The 14,380-nt window shown below is 47.8% G+C and overlaps 1 protein-coding gene and 1 long non-coding RNA gene across 2 annotated transcripts in view; one reads left to right on the top strand and one right to left on the bottom strand.

The window, feature by feature from the left end:
* Positions 1-9,144, bottom strand: part of LOC134016823 (AN1-type zinc finger protein 3-like) — a 10,539-nt gene extending 1,395 nt beyond the window's left edge. The window contains exons 1-5 of the mRNA XM_062456109.1: positions 9,012-9,144; positions 3,995-4,035; positions 3,520-3,708; positions 2,450-2,515; positions 1,009-1,268 (exon numbers count right to left, since the gene is read on the bottom strand). Of these exons, the coding sequence (XP_062312093.1) occupies positions 1,009-1,268; positions 2,450-2,515; positions 3,520-3,708; positions 3,995-4,035; positions 9,012-9,082 (627 nt within the window). The 5' untranslated portion in view covers positions 9,083-9,144. The remainder of the gene's footprint in view (positions 1-1,008; positions 1,269-2,449; positions 2,516-3,519; positions 3,709-3,994; positions 4,036-9,011) is intronic.
* Positions 9,145-9,226: 82 nt separating this feature from the next.
* On the top strand, positions 9,227-10,795 carry LOC134016824 (uncharacterized). Its single transcript, XR_009929650.1, has 3 exons — positions 9,227-9,363; positions 9,610-9,667; positions 10,665-10,795. It is a non-coding gene; the product is annotated as an uncharacterized LOC134016824 (long non-coding RNA).
* The last annotated feature ends 3,585 nt before the right edge of the window (positions 10,796-14,380 follow it).

Here is a 14,380-nt window from a genome sequence, read left to right as displayed (position 1 = left end):
AGTGAGAGTTTGAGAGCGAGAGAGAAGATGGAGAGAGAGAGCGAGAGACTTCAGTGTTATGTCACTTTCAATCAGCACATAAAGTAACGACAGGTGGGGGGAGGAGGGCAGAAATGAGTCAACATGTACACACCCTGCACCCACAGCTCCTAACTATGCTGCCATACATGTTCTCAGGGGACTAGAGCTGCTGTCCCTGTAAGCATGTCGGCAAATAAACATCCCTCTGACGCGGCTCTGGTGTTTAGGGGGGTCCTTCTCAGCCCTCGTCACTACTATTGTCAGTTGAGGCCTCGGCTCAATATCGTGTGTAAACAGAGTGGCTCCTCGTTAAGGAGAGGGCCTCGTTGGAGCGCCAATGTCTTAATGTACCCGTTAATAGGCTGAGTGTTCTTGAGAGCTGAGTGCGACAGCCTTCGATTAACGCCACGGTGATTAGAGAGAGGGATGAGGCAGCCCTTGGGTAGGGGGGGGGAGGGTGGTGGTGGGGGGGGTGGGTGGGTGGTGGTGGGGGGGGGGGGGTGGTGGTGGGGGGGGGGGGGGTGGTGGTGGGGGGGGGGGGGGTGGTGGTGGGGGGGGGGGTGGTGGTGGGGGGGGGGGGGGGGGTGGGGGGGGGGGGGGGGGGGTGGTGGGGGGGGGGGGGGGTGGGAGGGGGTGGAGGGGGGGGGAAATGGGGGGTGGGAGGGGGTGGAGGGGGGGGGAAATGGGGGGGTGGGAGGGGGTGGAGGGGGGGGGAAATGGGGGGGGTGGGAGGGGGTGGAGGGCAGAATCCTGGACACAAGCTAACAGATAAACAGACACTCAAGTCCGAGCCGCGAATGGAAAAGCTGCATTGCCATGTACTTAACCAGTCACAGTGGCCTTTAAATGTGAATTTCTATTGTGAATGAATCTGCTCTTTAAACATAATTACATACCCAATGAGTTCTGAGGCTAACAGTTGTGGCTTCAGTATAAGGTACCTTCCTGTGTGTAAGTGTGTGTGTGTGTGTAAGTGTATGCGTGTAAGTGTGTGTGTGTGTAAGTGTGTGCGTGTGTGTAAGTGTGTGTGTGTGTGAGAGCAGACTGACCACAGCGGCAGGACCCCAGCTCTTGCTGCACCAGCTCCAGCCTGGTCTGGCAGCGGTGGCAGCGACGCCGACTCCTCTGCTTGGCGCCGCGGGGCGAGGAGGAGGAGGAGGAAGAGGAGGAGGAAGACTCCTCTGAGGAGGGACCTTCACCCACCCGTGCACGCTTCTCTGGGGACGCGTCGCTCTCCGTCCCGGAGGCTGGACACACACACACAAATTCCAATAATTTACATTTAGTCATTTAGCAGACGCTCTTATCCAGAGCGACTTACAGTAAGTACAGGGACATTCCCCCCGAGGCAAGTAGGGTGAAGTGCCTTGCCCAAGGACACAACGTCGTTTTTGCACAGCCAGGAATCGAACCAACAACCTTCTGATTAATAGCCCGACTCCCTAACCGCTCAGCCGTCTGACCCCCTCTCATGTCAGTGGTCCCCAGGTGGCTGTGCAGAAGGACCCTTTACTTGCCTCAGTAAATGAAGCTTTAACTCACAATCTCCCAATCTATCCCCAGCATAAACCTGGACGTGTAACATGCTGGAAAACATGCTGCGGTGGACCCTGGAGTCTGTCTGGTGGACCCTGGAGTCTGTCTGGTGGACCCTGGAGTCTGTCTGGTGGACCCTGGAGTCTGTCTGGTGGACCCTGGAGTCTGACTGGTGACCCTGGAGTCTGTCTGGTGGACCCTGGAGTCTGACTGGTGACCCTGGAGTCTGTCTGGTGGACCCTGGAGTCTGACTGGTGGACCCTGGAGTCTGTCTGGTGGACCCTGGAGTCTGTCTGGTGGACCCTGGAGTCTGTCTGGGTGGACCCTGGAGTCTGTCTGGTGGACCCTGGAGTCTGTCTGGTGACCCTGGAGTCTGTCTGGTGGACCCTGGAGTCTGTCTGGTGTCTGGCCGCTTCCTGACTACAACACTCTCACATCAGCGTGACCCATCAATCTCACAGACCTTTTCTTTTACCCTGGCTCTACTCGACTTCACAGTCTGATCTCGGCTCGATAATTCTCTGAGAACTAGGGCCGAGTTGACCGACAGAATCTTCCGGAGCCATCGATTGCCTAGCGCCCATGTTCTCCTTGGAGGCTCCGGGGGTGAGGTGGTGTGGCTGTGCTCTCCTGCTAAAGCCTCCAGATGCTTCCATGCAGCCTGCTCACAAGGCTAACAAATCCTCTCTCATCTTCCTAGTTCGAGCTACCGATCGTGTGTGTGTGTGTGTGTGTGTGCGTATACCTTTAAGGATGCCCAGCTACTCAATCACCTATCTAGCCCCCCCCCCCAACACACACACACACAGCCTTCCCCTGAACTAACCCTGACATTTTGTATCATTTAACCAATTGGGCCGGGTGGTGAGCAGGCAGGGGGCTTGATGCGTACCTGAGTCGCACGGTCGCTTTGTGGGGGTGGATAGGGTGCCCAGGGCTGTGTCTGTGCTGGAGACTTCTGAAATACAGGGGGGGGGGGGGGGGAGAGGGGGAGGAGAAGTGAAGAGAGGGGGATGGGGGGGGGAGAAGGGAGAGTGAGGAGGGGGGGAGGAGAGGGGGGGGAGGAGAGGGGGAGGGGGGGAGGAGAGGGGGAGGGGGGGGAAGAAGTGAGGAGAGGGGGAGGGGGGGGAGGAGAGGGGGAGGGGGGGAGGAGAGGGGGAGGGGGGGGAGGAGAGGTTAACTTCAATTCTCTGACACAAATACCATGAGGGCACAGTTGTGGTTCCATCCATCCAGTCAGTATCTGCTATGTTAACGGGTTCATAGCTTGCTGCAACCTCATTCTATGCATATAGTAGTAGGCTACACACACACACACACAACCTTGTGGTCTCTGGTGAGGAGAGATCTCCAGGCGGACACAGCCCTGTCTCCTATCTATGTCAGGACGGATATAGCCAGGCAGCAGCCAAGCAGCACAGAATAGCAGCTGTCCTCTGCAACAGTGCCCGCCCCTCACCTCCCTCACCAGAGCCCACCAGCAGCTCCCCCTGCAGGCTGGGAGGACAACAGATGAACCTGTGATGGGATACTTCTCTGATGGAGGATATGGATAAGGGGGCATACTGTCCCATTAAAAATGGTTTACAGTGTGTGTGTGTGTGTGTGTGTGTGTGTGGTTTTGGATGTCCTCACTGCTGTAAAAGTGTGATGCCATTTTGCGCGGCGCACTGTTTCACAGGAGACATGCTGAGGTCTTTCCTGAGTGTGGTAACTCGTTTTGGAAGAGAGCGTTTCTATCTGTGGGGGTCAGACGGCTGAGCGGTTAGGGAGTCAGGCTATTAATCAGAAGGTTGTTGGTTCGATTCCCGGCCGTGCAAAATGACGTTGTGTCCTTGGGCAAGGCACTTCACCCTACTTGCCTCGGGGAGAATGTCCCTGTACTTACTGTAAGTCGCTCTGGATAAGAGCATCTGCTAAATGACTAAATGTAAATGTGTGTGCAGTGAGGCAGTCTCTCACCCTCCTGTGCAGGGAGAGGCGTGGCTCCCGAGCCCTCACACGAAGGCTCCACTGAGCTGGCGGGCACCGACGACAGGGATTGGCTACTGCTGCTGTTTGTCTCGTTACAGAACGCGGCTGACTGGCTGCTGCTGGAGCTGGAGGCGGGCTCTGGGTCACAGTCCTCGTCGGGCTGTTTCTTCTCAATGTCTGGTGGGGAAAAGAGACGCCGTCAAGAAGAGTGTGTGTGTGAGTGTGTGTGCGTGTGCATTCATCCCACAGGGGGTGTGTCCAATGTTTAAGGATTAGGGAGGAATGGAGTGGTTTGAAGAAGGTGTGTGAGTCATTCTCCCTCCTTCCTTCCCTCCTCTCCAATCTGTTTACGGAGCAGCCGGCACTCTTAGGCCCCTCCACACCCTCACCCTCACCCACAGCAGAAACAACTGTTTCTCCTGATGGTCTACTACATACAGAGAGATCAGGATGGACAACCTACCGGAAAAACATTTGGAACACAGATTCATGGTTTTGCTGGACCTGAGGATGGAAAAAGAAGACAGGTTGTTAGTAAAACATGCATTCCAGGTAGAATAACAGTAAAAATGCATTGATTATAAGCTTGTAAAATTGGTTGCGGCCCATTGTGAATATTTAGAGAATCTCTTGGGTTTGTGATTCTATAAAAACAGACTAGGCTGTGCCTGGAGCCGCTGCTGTCAGAAGCAGGCAGGATCCTAACCTGAGCGTGAGGTGTTTCTCCTCCAGCAGACCACACTAACTCCCTCACACTCTGACAACATGTTCCCTCACCTTTGTGATGTTTCAACAGCTTTATCATCAGCCTTCAAAACACCTACCCGTTCTGGTGCGAGACTATTTGACTTTAACTGCCAGAACATACAGAGAAAAACACTCCTCAATTATCTTGACTGAGGCCCGAACTATAAACCACCTAGCCTATTGTACACACAGACTTCCCAAGACGCCTCTGAACAGAGCTCATCATTGAACAAAAGCCCAAAACGACTTTAGCTCACCAGTCTGTTTCTGAATCAGTCTGGATCTCCATAGTTATGTCTGGTCATGTTGGGTTATGTAAGGGCAGTGAGAGCTGTGGACCTGACAGGTCAAATCATATCTGTGGATATGCTACAGCTAAATATAGACACGTGTCTCTGAGCTAGGCTATACTTTCAAACCTTTTATTCTCTTATCTTATTTAAATTACCCTTTTAGTATTGTTATCATTGTTGATAATAATAATAATTACAGCCATTGCTCAATAGGCCAGGATTCTTCCTGCTTTTCAATAGAAACCAATTACAAACCAAAACAGTTAGAGATCCAAGCTTGAGGAATAAGAATTTTGAATACTGCCATCCACACACCAGAGAGTCCTACAATGAGCCTTCATCCACACACCAGAGAGTCCTACAGTGAGCCTTCATCCACACACCAGAGAGTCCTACAGTGAGCCTTCATCCACACACCAGAGAGTCCTACAGTGAGCCTTCATCCACACACCAGAGAGTCCTACAATGAGCCTTCATCCACACACCAGAGAGTCTTACAGTGAGCCTTCATCCACACACCAGAGAGTCCTACAGTGAGCCTTCATCCACACACCAGAGAGTCCTACAGTGAGCCTTCATCCACACACCAGAGTCCTACAGTGAGCCTTCATCCACACACCAGAGTCCTACAGTGAGCCTTCATCCACACCCAGAGTCCTACAGTGAGCCTTCATCCACACACCAGAGAGTCCTACAGTGAGCCTTCATCCACACACCAGAGAGTCCTACAGTGAGCCTTCATCCACACACCAGAGAGCTATACAGTGACAGCCTTCTCCCCTGGCTTCAGGTGCACCATCCAAACGCCCCATTACCCTAAACAGTGACACAGAATGTGAAAGAGCGCCGTATTTGTGTCAGTTAGTCCTGGTGTGGTTACTCTATACTTAGCCAGCTGTCAGCCTGGGCCGCTGGGGCCCCTGGGCTGGTGGGGCCCCTGGGCTGGCGGGGCCCCTGGGCTGGCGGGGCCCCTGGGCCATTAGCTGGAGTAACCATGGTTTCCTCTCAGGTGAGGCTCCTGAAACACGAGTGTTCTACAGCCCCCGCTGGGCGCGACGGTGGTGATCATTACTCACTTCCTATTTATGTTCAGGAGCTGCATCTCGCCATTCCCACCCTCAACCCCCCCCCCCCCCCACACACACATACATACACACACCCAACCCCCTCTAGTCCCCGTTTCTAAAAGCGGGCGCTGTCGCCTCAGACACAGGGAAGAAGGCCCCTCCTAGCCGGGGTGATGACACACAAGGAGGTCTTGCAGGTAAACCAGCTGCGACAACAACAATCATTCCTTGTCATGGTCGCGGCGGTGGCAATCATGGGTAATCATAATCATAGCCCAATCAACCGGGAGGGCCGGCAGGGGTGGGAGAGGGGTGGAATGGAGAGAGGGGGGGGTGAGAGAGATGGAAAAAAAGACAAAGAGAGGGAGAGCGAGAGAGTGAAAGACAAATAGATAGTGAAAGAGAGAGAGAATCATGCATATTTAGGAAGTACAGCAGGATCGGACCCCAGCAGGTACTAATAAGCCGGCCCACTGCAGTTAATAAGTGAGCCTTGATTGGCAAAGACTGGCAGTTGGGCTCAGTCGCCACGGTGACAGAGCTTTGAGTGACAACTCTGAGAAGATAAGAGGAAAAAAGGAGAGCGAGTTGGTTTCAGTTAACACTGATTAAGGTTGATCCTTGGAATTGGAATTCACAATATCCACACACCTTTCAGTCCCCAGTTGAAAACAGGGTTTTGTTGATGCATGATTGACACTGTGTGTGTGTGTGTGTGTGTGTGTGTGTGTGTGTGTGTGTGTGTGTAGTAGTAGTAGTGTGTGCAGTAAACTATTTCAGAGGACTGAACACACACAGGTCAGCACATCACCAGTTGTAAGACGACAAAATCCATTGAACTCTTGGGATTTGGCATCACGGTAAGAATATCCAAAAGTTCTGAACAACACAGCCAAATACCAGTCCAGTCCATGCAGCACAGCTGCCCCTAATTCACATGTTCCTTCAGATTGAACTAGTAAAAAGAAAAGCACATTTATCCTTTGTGTCTGTCTAACACACCCAAACTTATCTTTCTTCCCTCCATCTTTACCATTACTTCAAGGCAATCAAGGTGGCTGCTCTCATGTTGATCTCTGGGGAGATCAACATGGCAGGACCAGACATTAATTTGACATCCCCTGGTAAATGTCATCCGCAATTAAGGCTTATGAGGGTTGGCAGGAGTGACAATCAAGATTCATCTGTGCTCACCTGAGTTCACCTTCCAGGTTAAAAAGGTTGAAAGGCTGGATGGAGAAGTATATTGTGAGTGTTGTGCAGAGGTTACAACTGACTAAGTAAGGTTACACACGACTAAAAGGTAGAAAGGTTAGGCTGAAATGTACACGCCAAAAAACTGCTGCTTTCGATAACTTTGTTGCTTTTGTACACAGGTCTAATTATGAACATGTCCCACTGTGATCCTTACACTGTGACGAGATAAGCTTAACCCTTGTGTTCTCTTCGGGTCATTCTGACCCATCAGTCATTGTGACCCACCGTCGTATTGCGACAACTTTACTGCATACAAAAACAAAGTGAAGCATTTTCTTTTAACCGTCGGGCTGTCTCAGACCCTTCACATTGCGAAGGTTAAAAGATAATTATTTTTATTTGTTTTTGTATTGGGTAAAATTGGGTAAACACAACGATGGTTCGTTATGAACCTTTGGGTCCTGTGACCCGAAGGCAGCACGAGGGTTAATCAATCAAATTATCAACAGAGATGAGTCATCATTGATTAATAATTAACAGCCCCGATGTTTAGCATCTACCTGGGGAGCTTTCAGAGGCTCTGTGCAAGGAGGCCGTGTTTACTGGGTTGAATCCAGCTTAGGGCGTCTGCACAAACAGCCATGTGAGCTCTTAAGGGGACTGGTTTAACCTGCAGGGGATGGAACCTGGAGAGCTCAAGTAACAACAAATGAGCTCTATAAAGATGCACCGTGTGGTCTACTGGGTAGCAATACTGCTGCCAGTCAAGGCTTTTCCAAACCCAGATTTTTCATTGGTCCAACACTAAACAACAAGGCCTTGGGTGGAATGCTGAGAAGAAAATGTTCCACTAGATGTATTCAGCACAGTCTGGGCAAAGTAATGACTTGTTTTGAACAGTGTATCAAGTTGTAAAAGCAAAGTTGATGTTGACAGGAAACAATATTGACTTACAGTTAGCCATTTATTACGGATCAGGCACGCTAGATTGTGTGTGTAGGAAAAACGTGTGGGACTTGACTGTCTTAGGTGAGGCTCACCAGCATTCTTTAAGGTTAGAGGTCGCTGTCATCAGTCATGCATACAAGAAAAACATAGAAACTGTCATGGCAAATTGTTGCAATGTTCCATGTTGTTATGTTCTTCTGAACCATCTGCTTTTGAAACTGAATAAGTCTACACTGTCACAATCATGACTCATGTACAGCTGAATAACTAAATAAGTATTAAAAGGAGTACAGAAATAATAAACATTTGGTATTAGTGTTCCCAAGCTTGACATTTTATTTAACACGGGTTTTTTTATTACCTTCAATGACAAGGTTTTTTTTGTAGGCCTAATTATCTTCGATGCCATGTTGACCCGTGTCGATGCAACGTTCATCTCTGTTTATGAGACATTAGGTTAGCTAACTAGCTGATAACTATTCCTAACCCATAAACGAAACGAATGAATTATGATTTATCCTTGAAGCTTATTTTACCATTACAACTTATATTTTAACAACTAAAATGAGTCACTCTTCATATTATCAATGCCCTGTAGGTTACCTATATAATTCGCTTCTCACAAAAAATTATCAGATAGCCATCTAGATAATTCACTTCTCACAATCACTGATGTGATATCATTTTATTTGATAGCTGGTAACTAAATGAATACTATCTATTGCATCCAGTCTAGCTGTTTATCATGCAATGACTGAGTGTCAGCTGTCATGCTTGTACGGGGGTTAGAATGATAACTAGCTAGCCTGCTTAAGCTAGCAGTAGCTCAGGCAGGATTTAATCCACAAAGCTAGCCATCTACCAAGTCAATGGCTACAGTAACAGTTGAAACAAGTCTAGATAACTGAATTGTCGAAGTTTGTAATTAGGTAACTTAGTTCATTGGCGAGTACAGCTGCCAATAGTTTGCTAGCTAGAAAATGAAAGCACAGCTATAGTATAGCTAGCGCTAAGTAGCTAGCTAGATGTTGCTAACGTTAACATGAGCTAGCAGCATTCCCCACCCCCATCCTGGCCGTTTGTACAATGGCTTTCCTCGCAACGAAAACAGCTCGAAGCTATTGTGCCCTCATAGCGTCCATATTAAGCCAGCTGGTTGGTGACCGGGCCAAGTGTTTATCAATCAAAATGCATTTTACGTTTTCTAGCAAGCCATGATTCGCCTTACCCCCAAAATCCACAAGGACAGCGCGGCGGTATACTGGGAGGCTTGGAGCGCTCACTGCCCGTGTCACCCATCGTTGTATCCTGTTTGTACAGGCTAATCCTCGTAGTGAGACCCGGGGACGGCCTACTATTTATGTACAGGTTCCTTGGCTGGATACGAACTATTAACACACTCCACGGTATATTTTCTGGCTCAAAGTGTTGACGGAGTAAGAATGCTTTGCCGACACGGAAGGCCGCGTCCACCGTTGCTGTTTAAACGATCAAATTTTCCTAAAATACTGCCGCGTACAGTCCAACGGACCGCACCGGGAAACGAGGCCGATCAGCTGGAGTAAGGAAGAAACCACCGGGTATGTAGGGGTGTGTGCTAATGTAAGGATACAATCATTAACATTTGATTTGATGCCTTTATTGCCTTTATTATAGTCGGAATGTATGAATTATTTGTATGTTTGGATTATTACTAACTGCATGCCACTTGTTAACAAAGTTTAGCTTTAGTTGTCTGAGCTGTCAACTGAATCTGTCGAACCTCCGTTTAAGAATATGGTATCATCCATTCAATATTGCCCAACTTCCTATGTTTACTGGAACAGATGACCGGTGTAGAGGTGCATATGACAAGGCAGTTCTTAATAATGGAGATTTTGCAAGGTAAAAATGGTTCATCTTGAATTATAAAACAGGGTTGTCATCATTGAGCATTATAAAAAGGTGTAGAATCAGTGTACGGTTATTCTGATCAATAATCTGAACAATGCCCTCACTGCTGTCTTGTTGCATTGCAGCTGATCAAACTCAAATCAAGATCTGTGTGTGTGTCTCTCTCTCACTCTCTATGTCTCTCTCTCTATGTCTCTCTCTCTCTATGTCTCTCTCTCTCTGTGTCTCTCTCTCTCTCAGTTCAGTTCAGTTCAGAATGCTTTATTGGCATGACAGTTCGGGTTGAGCAGTATTGCCAAAGCAGTCCATATTGAATGGACATTTTAACATATATATCATAACATTTTACAAGGGGTCTAACAATAATAATATGGCAAAATAACAGTAACATAGTAAGTTGAGGACTGTAGAAAAGTAACAGATAAATGCATGTTACAGTAAGATATAGAAAGGTTTTAACAGTCATACAAGGTTGATTCACTGTCCCTCAGGTTGTGACATTTAGATACATATCTAGCGGCAAGGCTTGCAGTAGGCCCTTCGCCCAGAGATATCCTTAATTTCTCATTTAAGTCAAGTTCTGTGTAGTTTACAATTAACTGGTTACATTTTTCCAGATATTGATCTCTTATACTTTCATACTTGTAACACTTAAGTAGGAAATGTTTTTCTGTTTCAATTTCCCCTGATGTACAGTGTCCACAGATTCTGTATTCTTTAAGTAACCATGTTTTTCTATGTTTTCCTTTTTCGATTGCAAGGGTGTGGTCACTCATTCTGTATTTTGTGAGAAGCTGTCTTTGCTTTATGTCCTTGACAATATATAGGTATTCAGCCATTTCATATTTTCTATTCTCTCTCTCTCCCTCTCTCCCTCTCTCCCTCTCTCCCTCTCTCTCTCTCTCTCTCTCCTCTCTCTCTCTCTCTCTCTCTCTCTCTCTCTCTCTCTCTCTCATTTCATTGTGTCCATGTTGATTGTCCTGCTCAGCTAGAGAGTTCAAAGAAGGAAGTCCAGGATCTGACCTGCCCGGCTCAAACTACAAGTCCCAGCATGCCCTGCCCGTCATGCAGCCTGTTCGGCCTTCCTCCCCCTCCTCCTCTTCCTCCCCCTCCCCCTCCTCCTCTTCCTCCCCCTCCTCCTCTTCCTCCCCCTCTTCCTCCCCCTCCTCCTCTTCCTCCCCCTCCCCCTCTTCCTCCCCCTCCTCCTCTTCCTCTTCCTCACTCTCCCAATTACAGGGAGGTTTATGTACACTTCCTCATAATCGAAAGTTTGCAATCCGTAAGAAGTGGTTTTTCTCACATGGTGAGATAGATTTAGTGACTGATCAATATTATACTAAGATGGAGTTCATGTAATTGCTGGGATTTCAGCTGTGATTTTCTTTTCCACCGTGGTAGCATCCGAGAAGAGCTGGTAGAGCAAGCAGCTGGGCCTGTAAGGGATGGTTGGAGTGAGTAGGATGTTGATAGACAGTTGTTGATGGTTCAGAGCAGAGAGAGGGCGGGGGGGGGGGTGTTGCGGAGGGTTTAACTATCTTTCAACATGCTGTGGCTGCCCTGGTCCAGCCTTAGGCCTAATGGCCTCTGGAGACTACACAACACAACTTCAAAGTACACAACACAACTTCAAAGCTGGGACCCCTCCCTCCTAAACACACACACTCACACACTAAAACGTAATGAATTAATTAGATACCGGATCAAAAACGCAGGGATGCAACTCCAATGCCGTGCTCATACAGACATGATACAGAGTGCATATATACCATGTCATGTATAGCTTACAGGCTACAGCGCACAAACATTTGTTGTCAAAAGTTGTCTCCGTCTCATGAGCTAAATAAGTCTTGCCCCTGTTTTTCACTTTCTGAACAAAGTAAATTTTCATTAATAAATAACGATATTTGAGGGGCAGGTACACAGTGTCGTGTCGTGTTTTGACATTAACAAGAAGACATCAAACATCTGTTTGACCACAGTTGGTTGAGTCAGCAGTTTGTCTCAGTATAAAATAACTAATATACAGTACAGGAGTCCAACACCAGTCTAAAGTCTTTCCTAAGATTCACCTCTTGCATGCAGACTGCTCAATATGATCATCTTAATCATAATAACACATGTTATTTGTAATGTACGTCTCTTGCATTCAAAGTGCTACAACACAGTACAAATTACAATCGTAAAACATAATATACAATTACAGTATCAATAGATACTAAGAGGGCATTGGAATGTACCAAAGTGTTTTGGGAAAGGGGGCCTGTAGAGATGACAAAGGGAATCAAGGCAGGATTTTGGAGATCCAGCCCTCGTATCTGCAGTTACATAGCCATTACTCAGGTTACACAAATCATATAAGCTTGGTACAAACTGATTAGGCTCTGTTACATTGGCAACACCCCAACTGTCGATAAAGAGAGTTGATTCATAGCCACTAATATGAGATCCAGACTTTCCAAAACACAAGCACAATGGATTGCATAGGAAATCCATACAAGCACATGTTTGTCCATAAACGAGAGCCTTTCTTATCTGTTAATACCCTCCCAAGACAACCAGGGCAACAGTTATTGACAGTGTGAACGAGCTGTATTTTAGTGCTTATGGATCTGAGGGATCTACAGTATAACAGAGGATTTGAGGAAGGCACCCCTCCAGAATTATTTTTACTTTAGTCTAACCTTGCTGCAACAGCAGCTGCCCTTCAAGCACACCAATGCTGAATTTCAAAAATCCTGCACAATGATGTGTGATGTAATACATGCAACACTGAACGAATGTGGTCAAAATTGTTTGCCTCCTGTGCTGCTGATCCAGTATTTTGTTGTTGCTGTTTTGATGTACATGGACTACTGTTCCCGTGCAAGGGAGAGAGAGATATAAATTGTTGCAGGCAATGTTTAGAATCCCACACAAAATGGGCAAATATCTGAGAGGATGTAGAAAGCAGTCAGAAAGGGGGAAAACAACGTTTGATTTCAATTAATGAGGAGGCAAAGTTCCCTCTACTCTCTCTTTCTTTTTTTTTCTCCCTCAATGTATTTCTCACGCTTTCCCTCTCTTTCTATCTCTCATCTCTCAATACTTTGTATTTCCTCTTACTGTGTCTCTCTCTCCGCTCTCTCCTTTCTCTCTCCTCTCCTCTCGCGTACCCTCCCTCATCTCTCTCTCTCTTTCTGATTCGTTCTCCCTCCCTCCTTTTCTCCTGCTGTGTCAGTTATGAGAGAAGCCTATCCTTGCATCAGCAGGCAAGCTGGCAGGGCGGGTCTCTTCCATCGCTCAATCTGCTGATCAAAGTATCGCTAAACATCGAAGCCAGGAGAGCACAGAAAGAGCTCCACAGTTAGGGATGGACTTGTTTTTTTGTCTTCTTTTTTTTTCAACCCATGAGAGGAGTTCTAAACAGAGTAACAGAGGTACGTGTCCCTGAACAGTCTCACCAGGGCCTGAGTTGGGCCGATAGCATCGCCACCAATCCCAAACACGGGTCCTAATTACAGTTTCGTATGGAGCCCCAAACTTAGCAAAGAGGCGGGAAGAGAAGGCACATCAAAGAGAATAAAGAGAAAGATCCTCCCGGCAATCAGAGAGAGAGAGAGAGAGAGGAGGGGGGGAAGGAGAGAGAGAGAGAGAGGTGGGGGAGGAGAGAGAGGGAGAGAGAGAGAGGAGGGGGGGAAGGAGAGAGAGGGAGAGAGAGAGGGAGAGAGGAGGGGGGGAAGGAGAGAGAGGGAGAGAGAGAGAGGTGGGGGAGGAGAGAGAGGGAGAGAGAGAGAGGTGGGGGAGGAGAGAGAGGGAGAGAGAGAGGAGGGGGGGAAGGAGAAAGAGGGAGAGAGAGAGAGGTGGGGGAGGAGAGAGAGGGAGAGAGAGAGAGGTGGGGGAGGAGAGAAAGGGAGAGAGAGAGGTGGGGGAGGAGAGAGAGGGAGAGAGAGAGAGGTGGGGGAGGAGAGAGAGGGAGAGAGAGAGAGGTGGGGGAGGAGAGAGAGGGAGAGAGGGGGGGGCGGGAGGAGAGAGTGAGTGGGAGAAAAAGAAATAAGGAAAGGAAATAGAGAGAGGAAGGTGGAGAGGAGACTTGGGTTGACAGCATTATAAATCACCCAGTTACTTCTGGAGGGATGGAACACAGCTTCTTATCCAAGTGCACCCTCAAGTGGAAGAACTGTCTGCTCCTGCCTCCATCCTAGCACAGCCGCTGTGCTTCATACAACATAAACACAACAACGTACAGGTTAACAAGTATTGAATCGAAATGAAATATGCCCACTGCACAAATGTCTTAACCCTTGTGCTGCCTTCAGCTCACATGATCCAAAGGTTCATAACGAACCATCGTTGTGTTTACCCAATTTTACCCAATACAAAAACAAATAAAAATAATTTTCTTTTAACCTTTGCAATGTGGGGGGTCTGAGACAGCCCAACAGTTAAAAGAAAATGCTTCACTTTGTTTTTGTATGCGGTATATTTGTCGCAATACGACGGTGTGTCACAATGACTGATGGGTCAGAATGACCCGAAGATAACACAAGGGTTAAACCAACACTATGACGTGTCATATTAAAGTCATCGTCGGTTCCACCACTTATGAAGTGTAGGAATTAAAAATGGAACAAGATACATAGGATATCACACTTTCTAAGAGTTATCCCATAATATTGGATCTAATGACAGCAACAGCAAGTCGGATGTTCTAGGTAATTGTTGGCT

This window comes from Osmerus eperlanus, unplaced genomic scaffold (assembly GCF_963692335.1).
Source record: "Osmerus eperlanus unplaced genomic scaffold, fOsmEpe2.1 SCAFFOLD_125, whole genome shotgun sequence".
Taxonomy (NCBI): domain Eukaryota; kingdom Metazoa; phylum Chordata; class Actinopteri; order Osmeriformes; family Osmeridae; genus Osmerus; species Osmerus eperlanus.
This window is presented reverse-complemented; position numbering and strand designations above follow the sequence as displayed.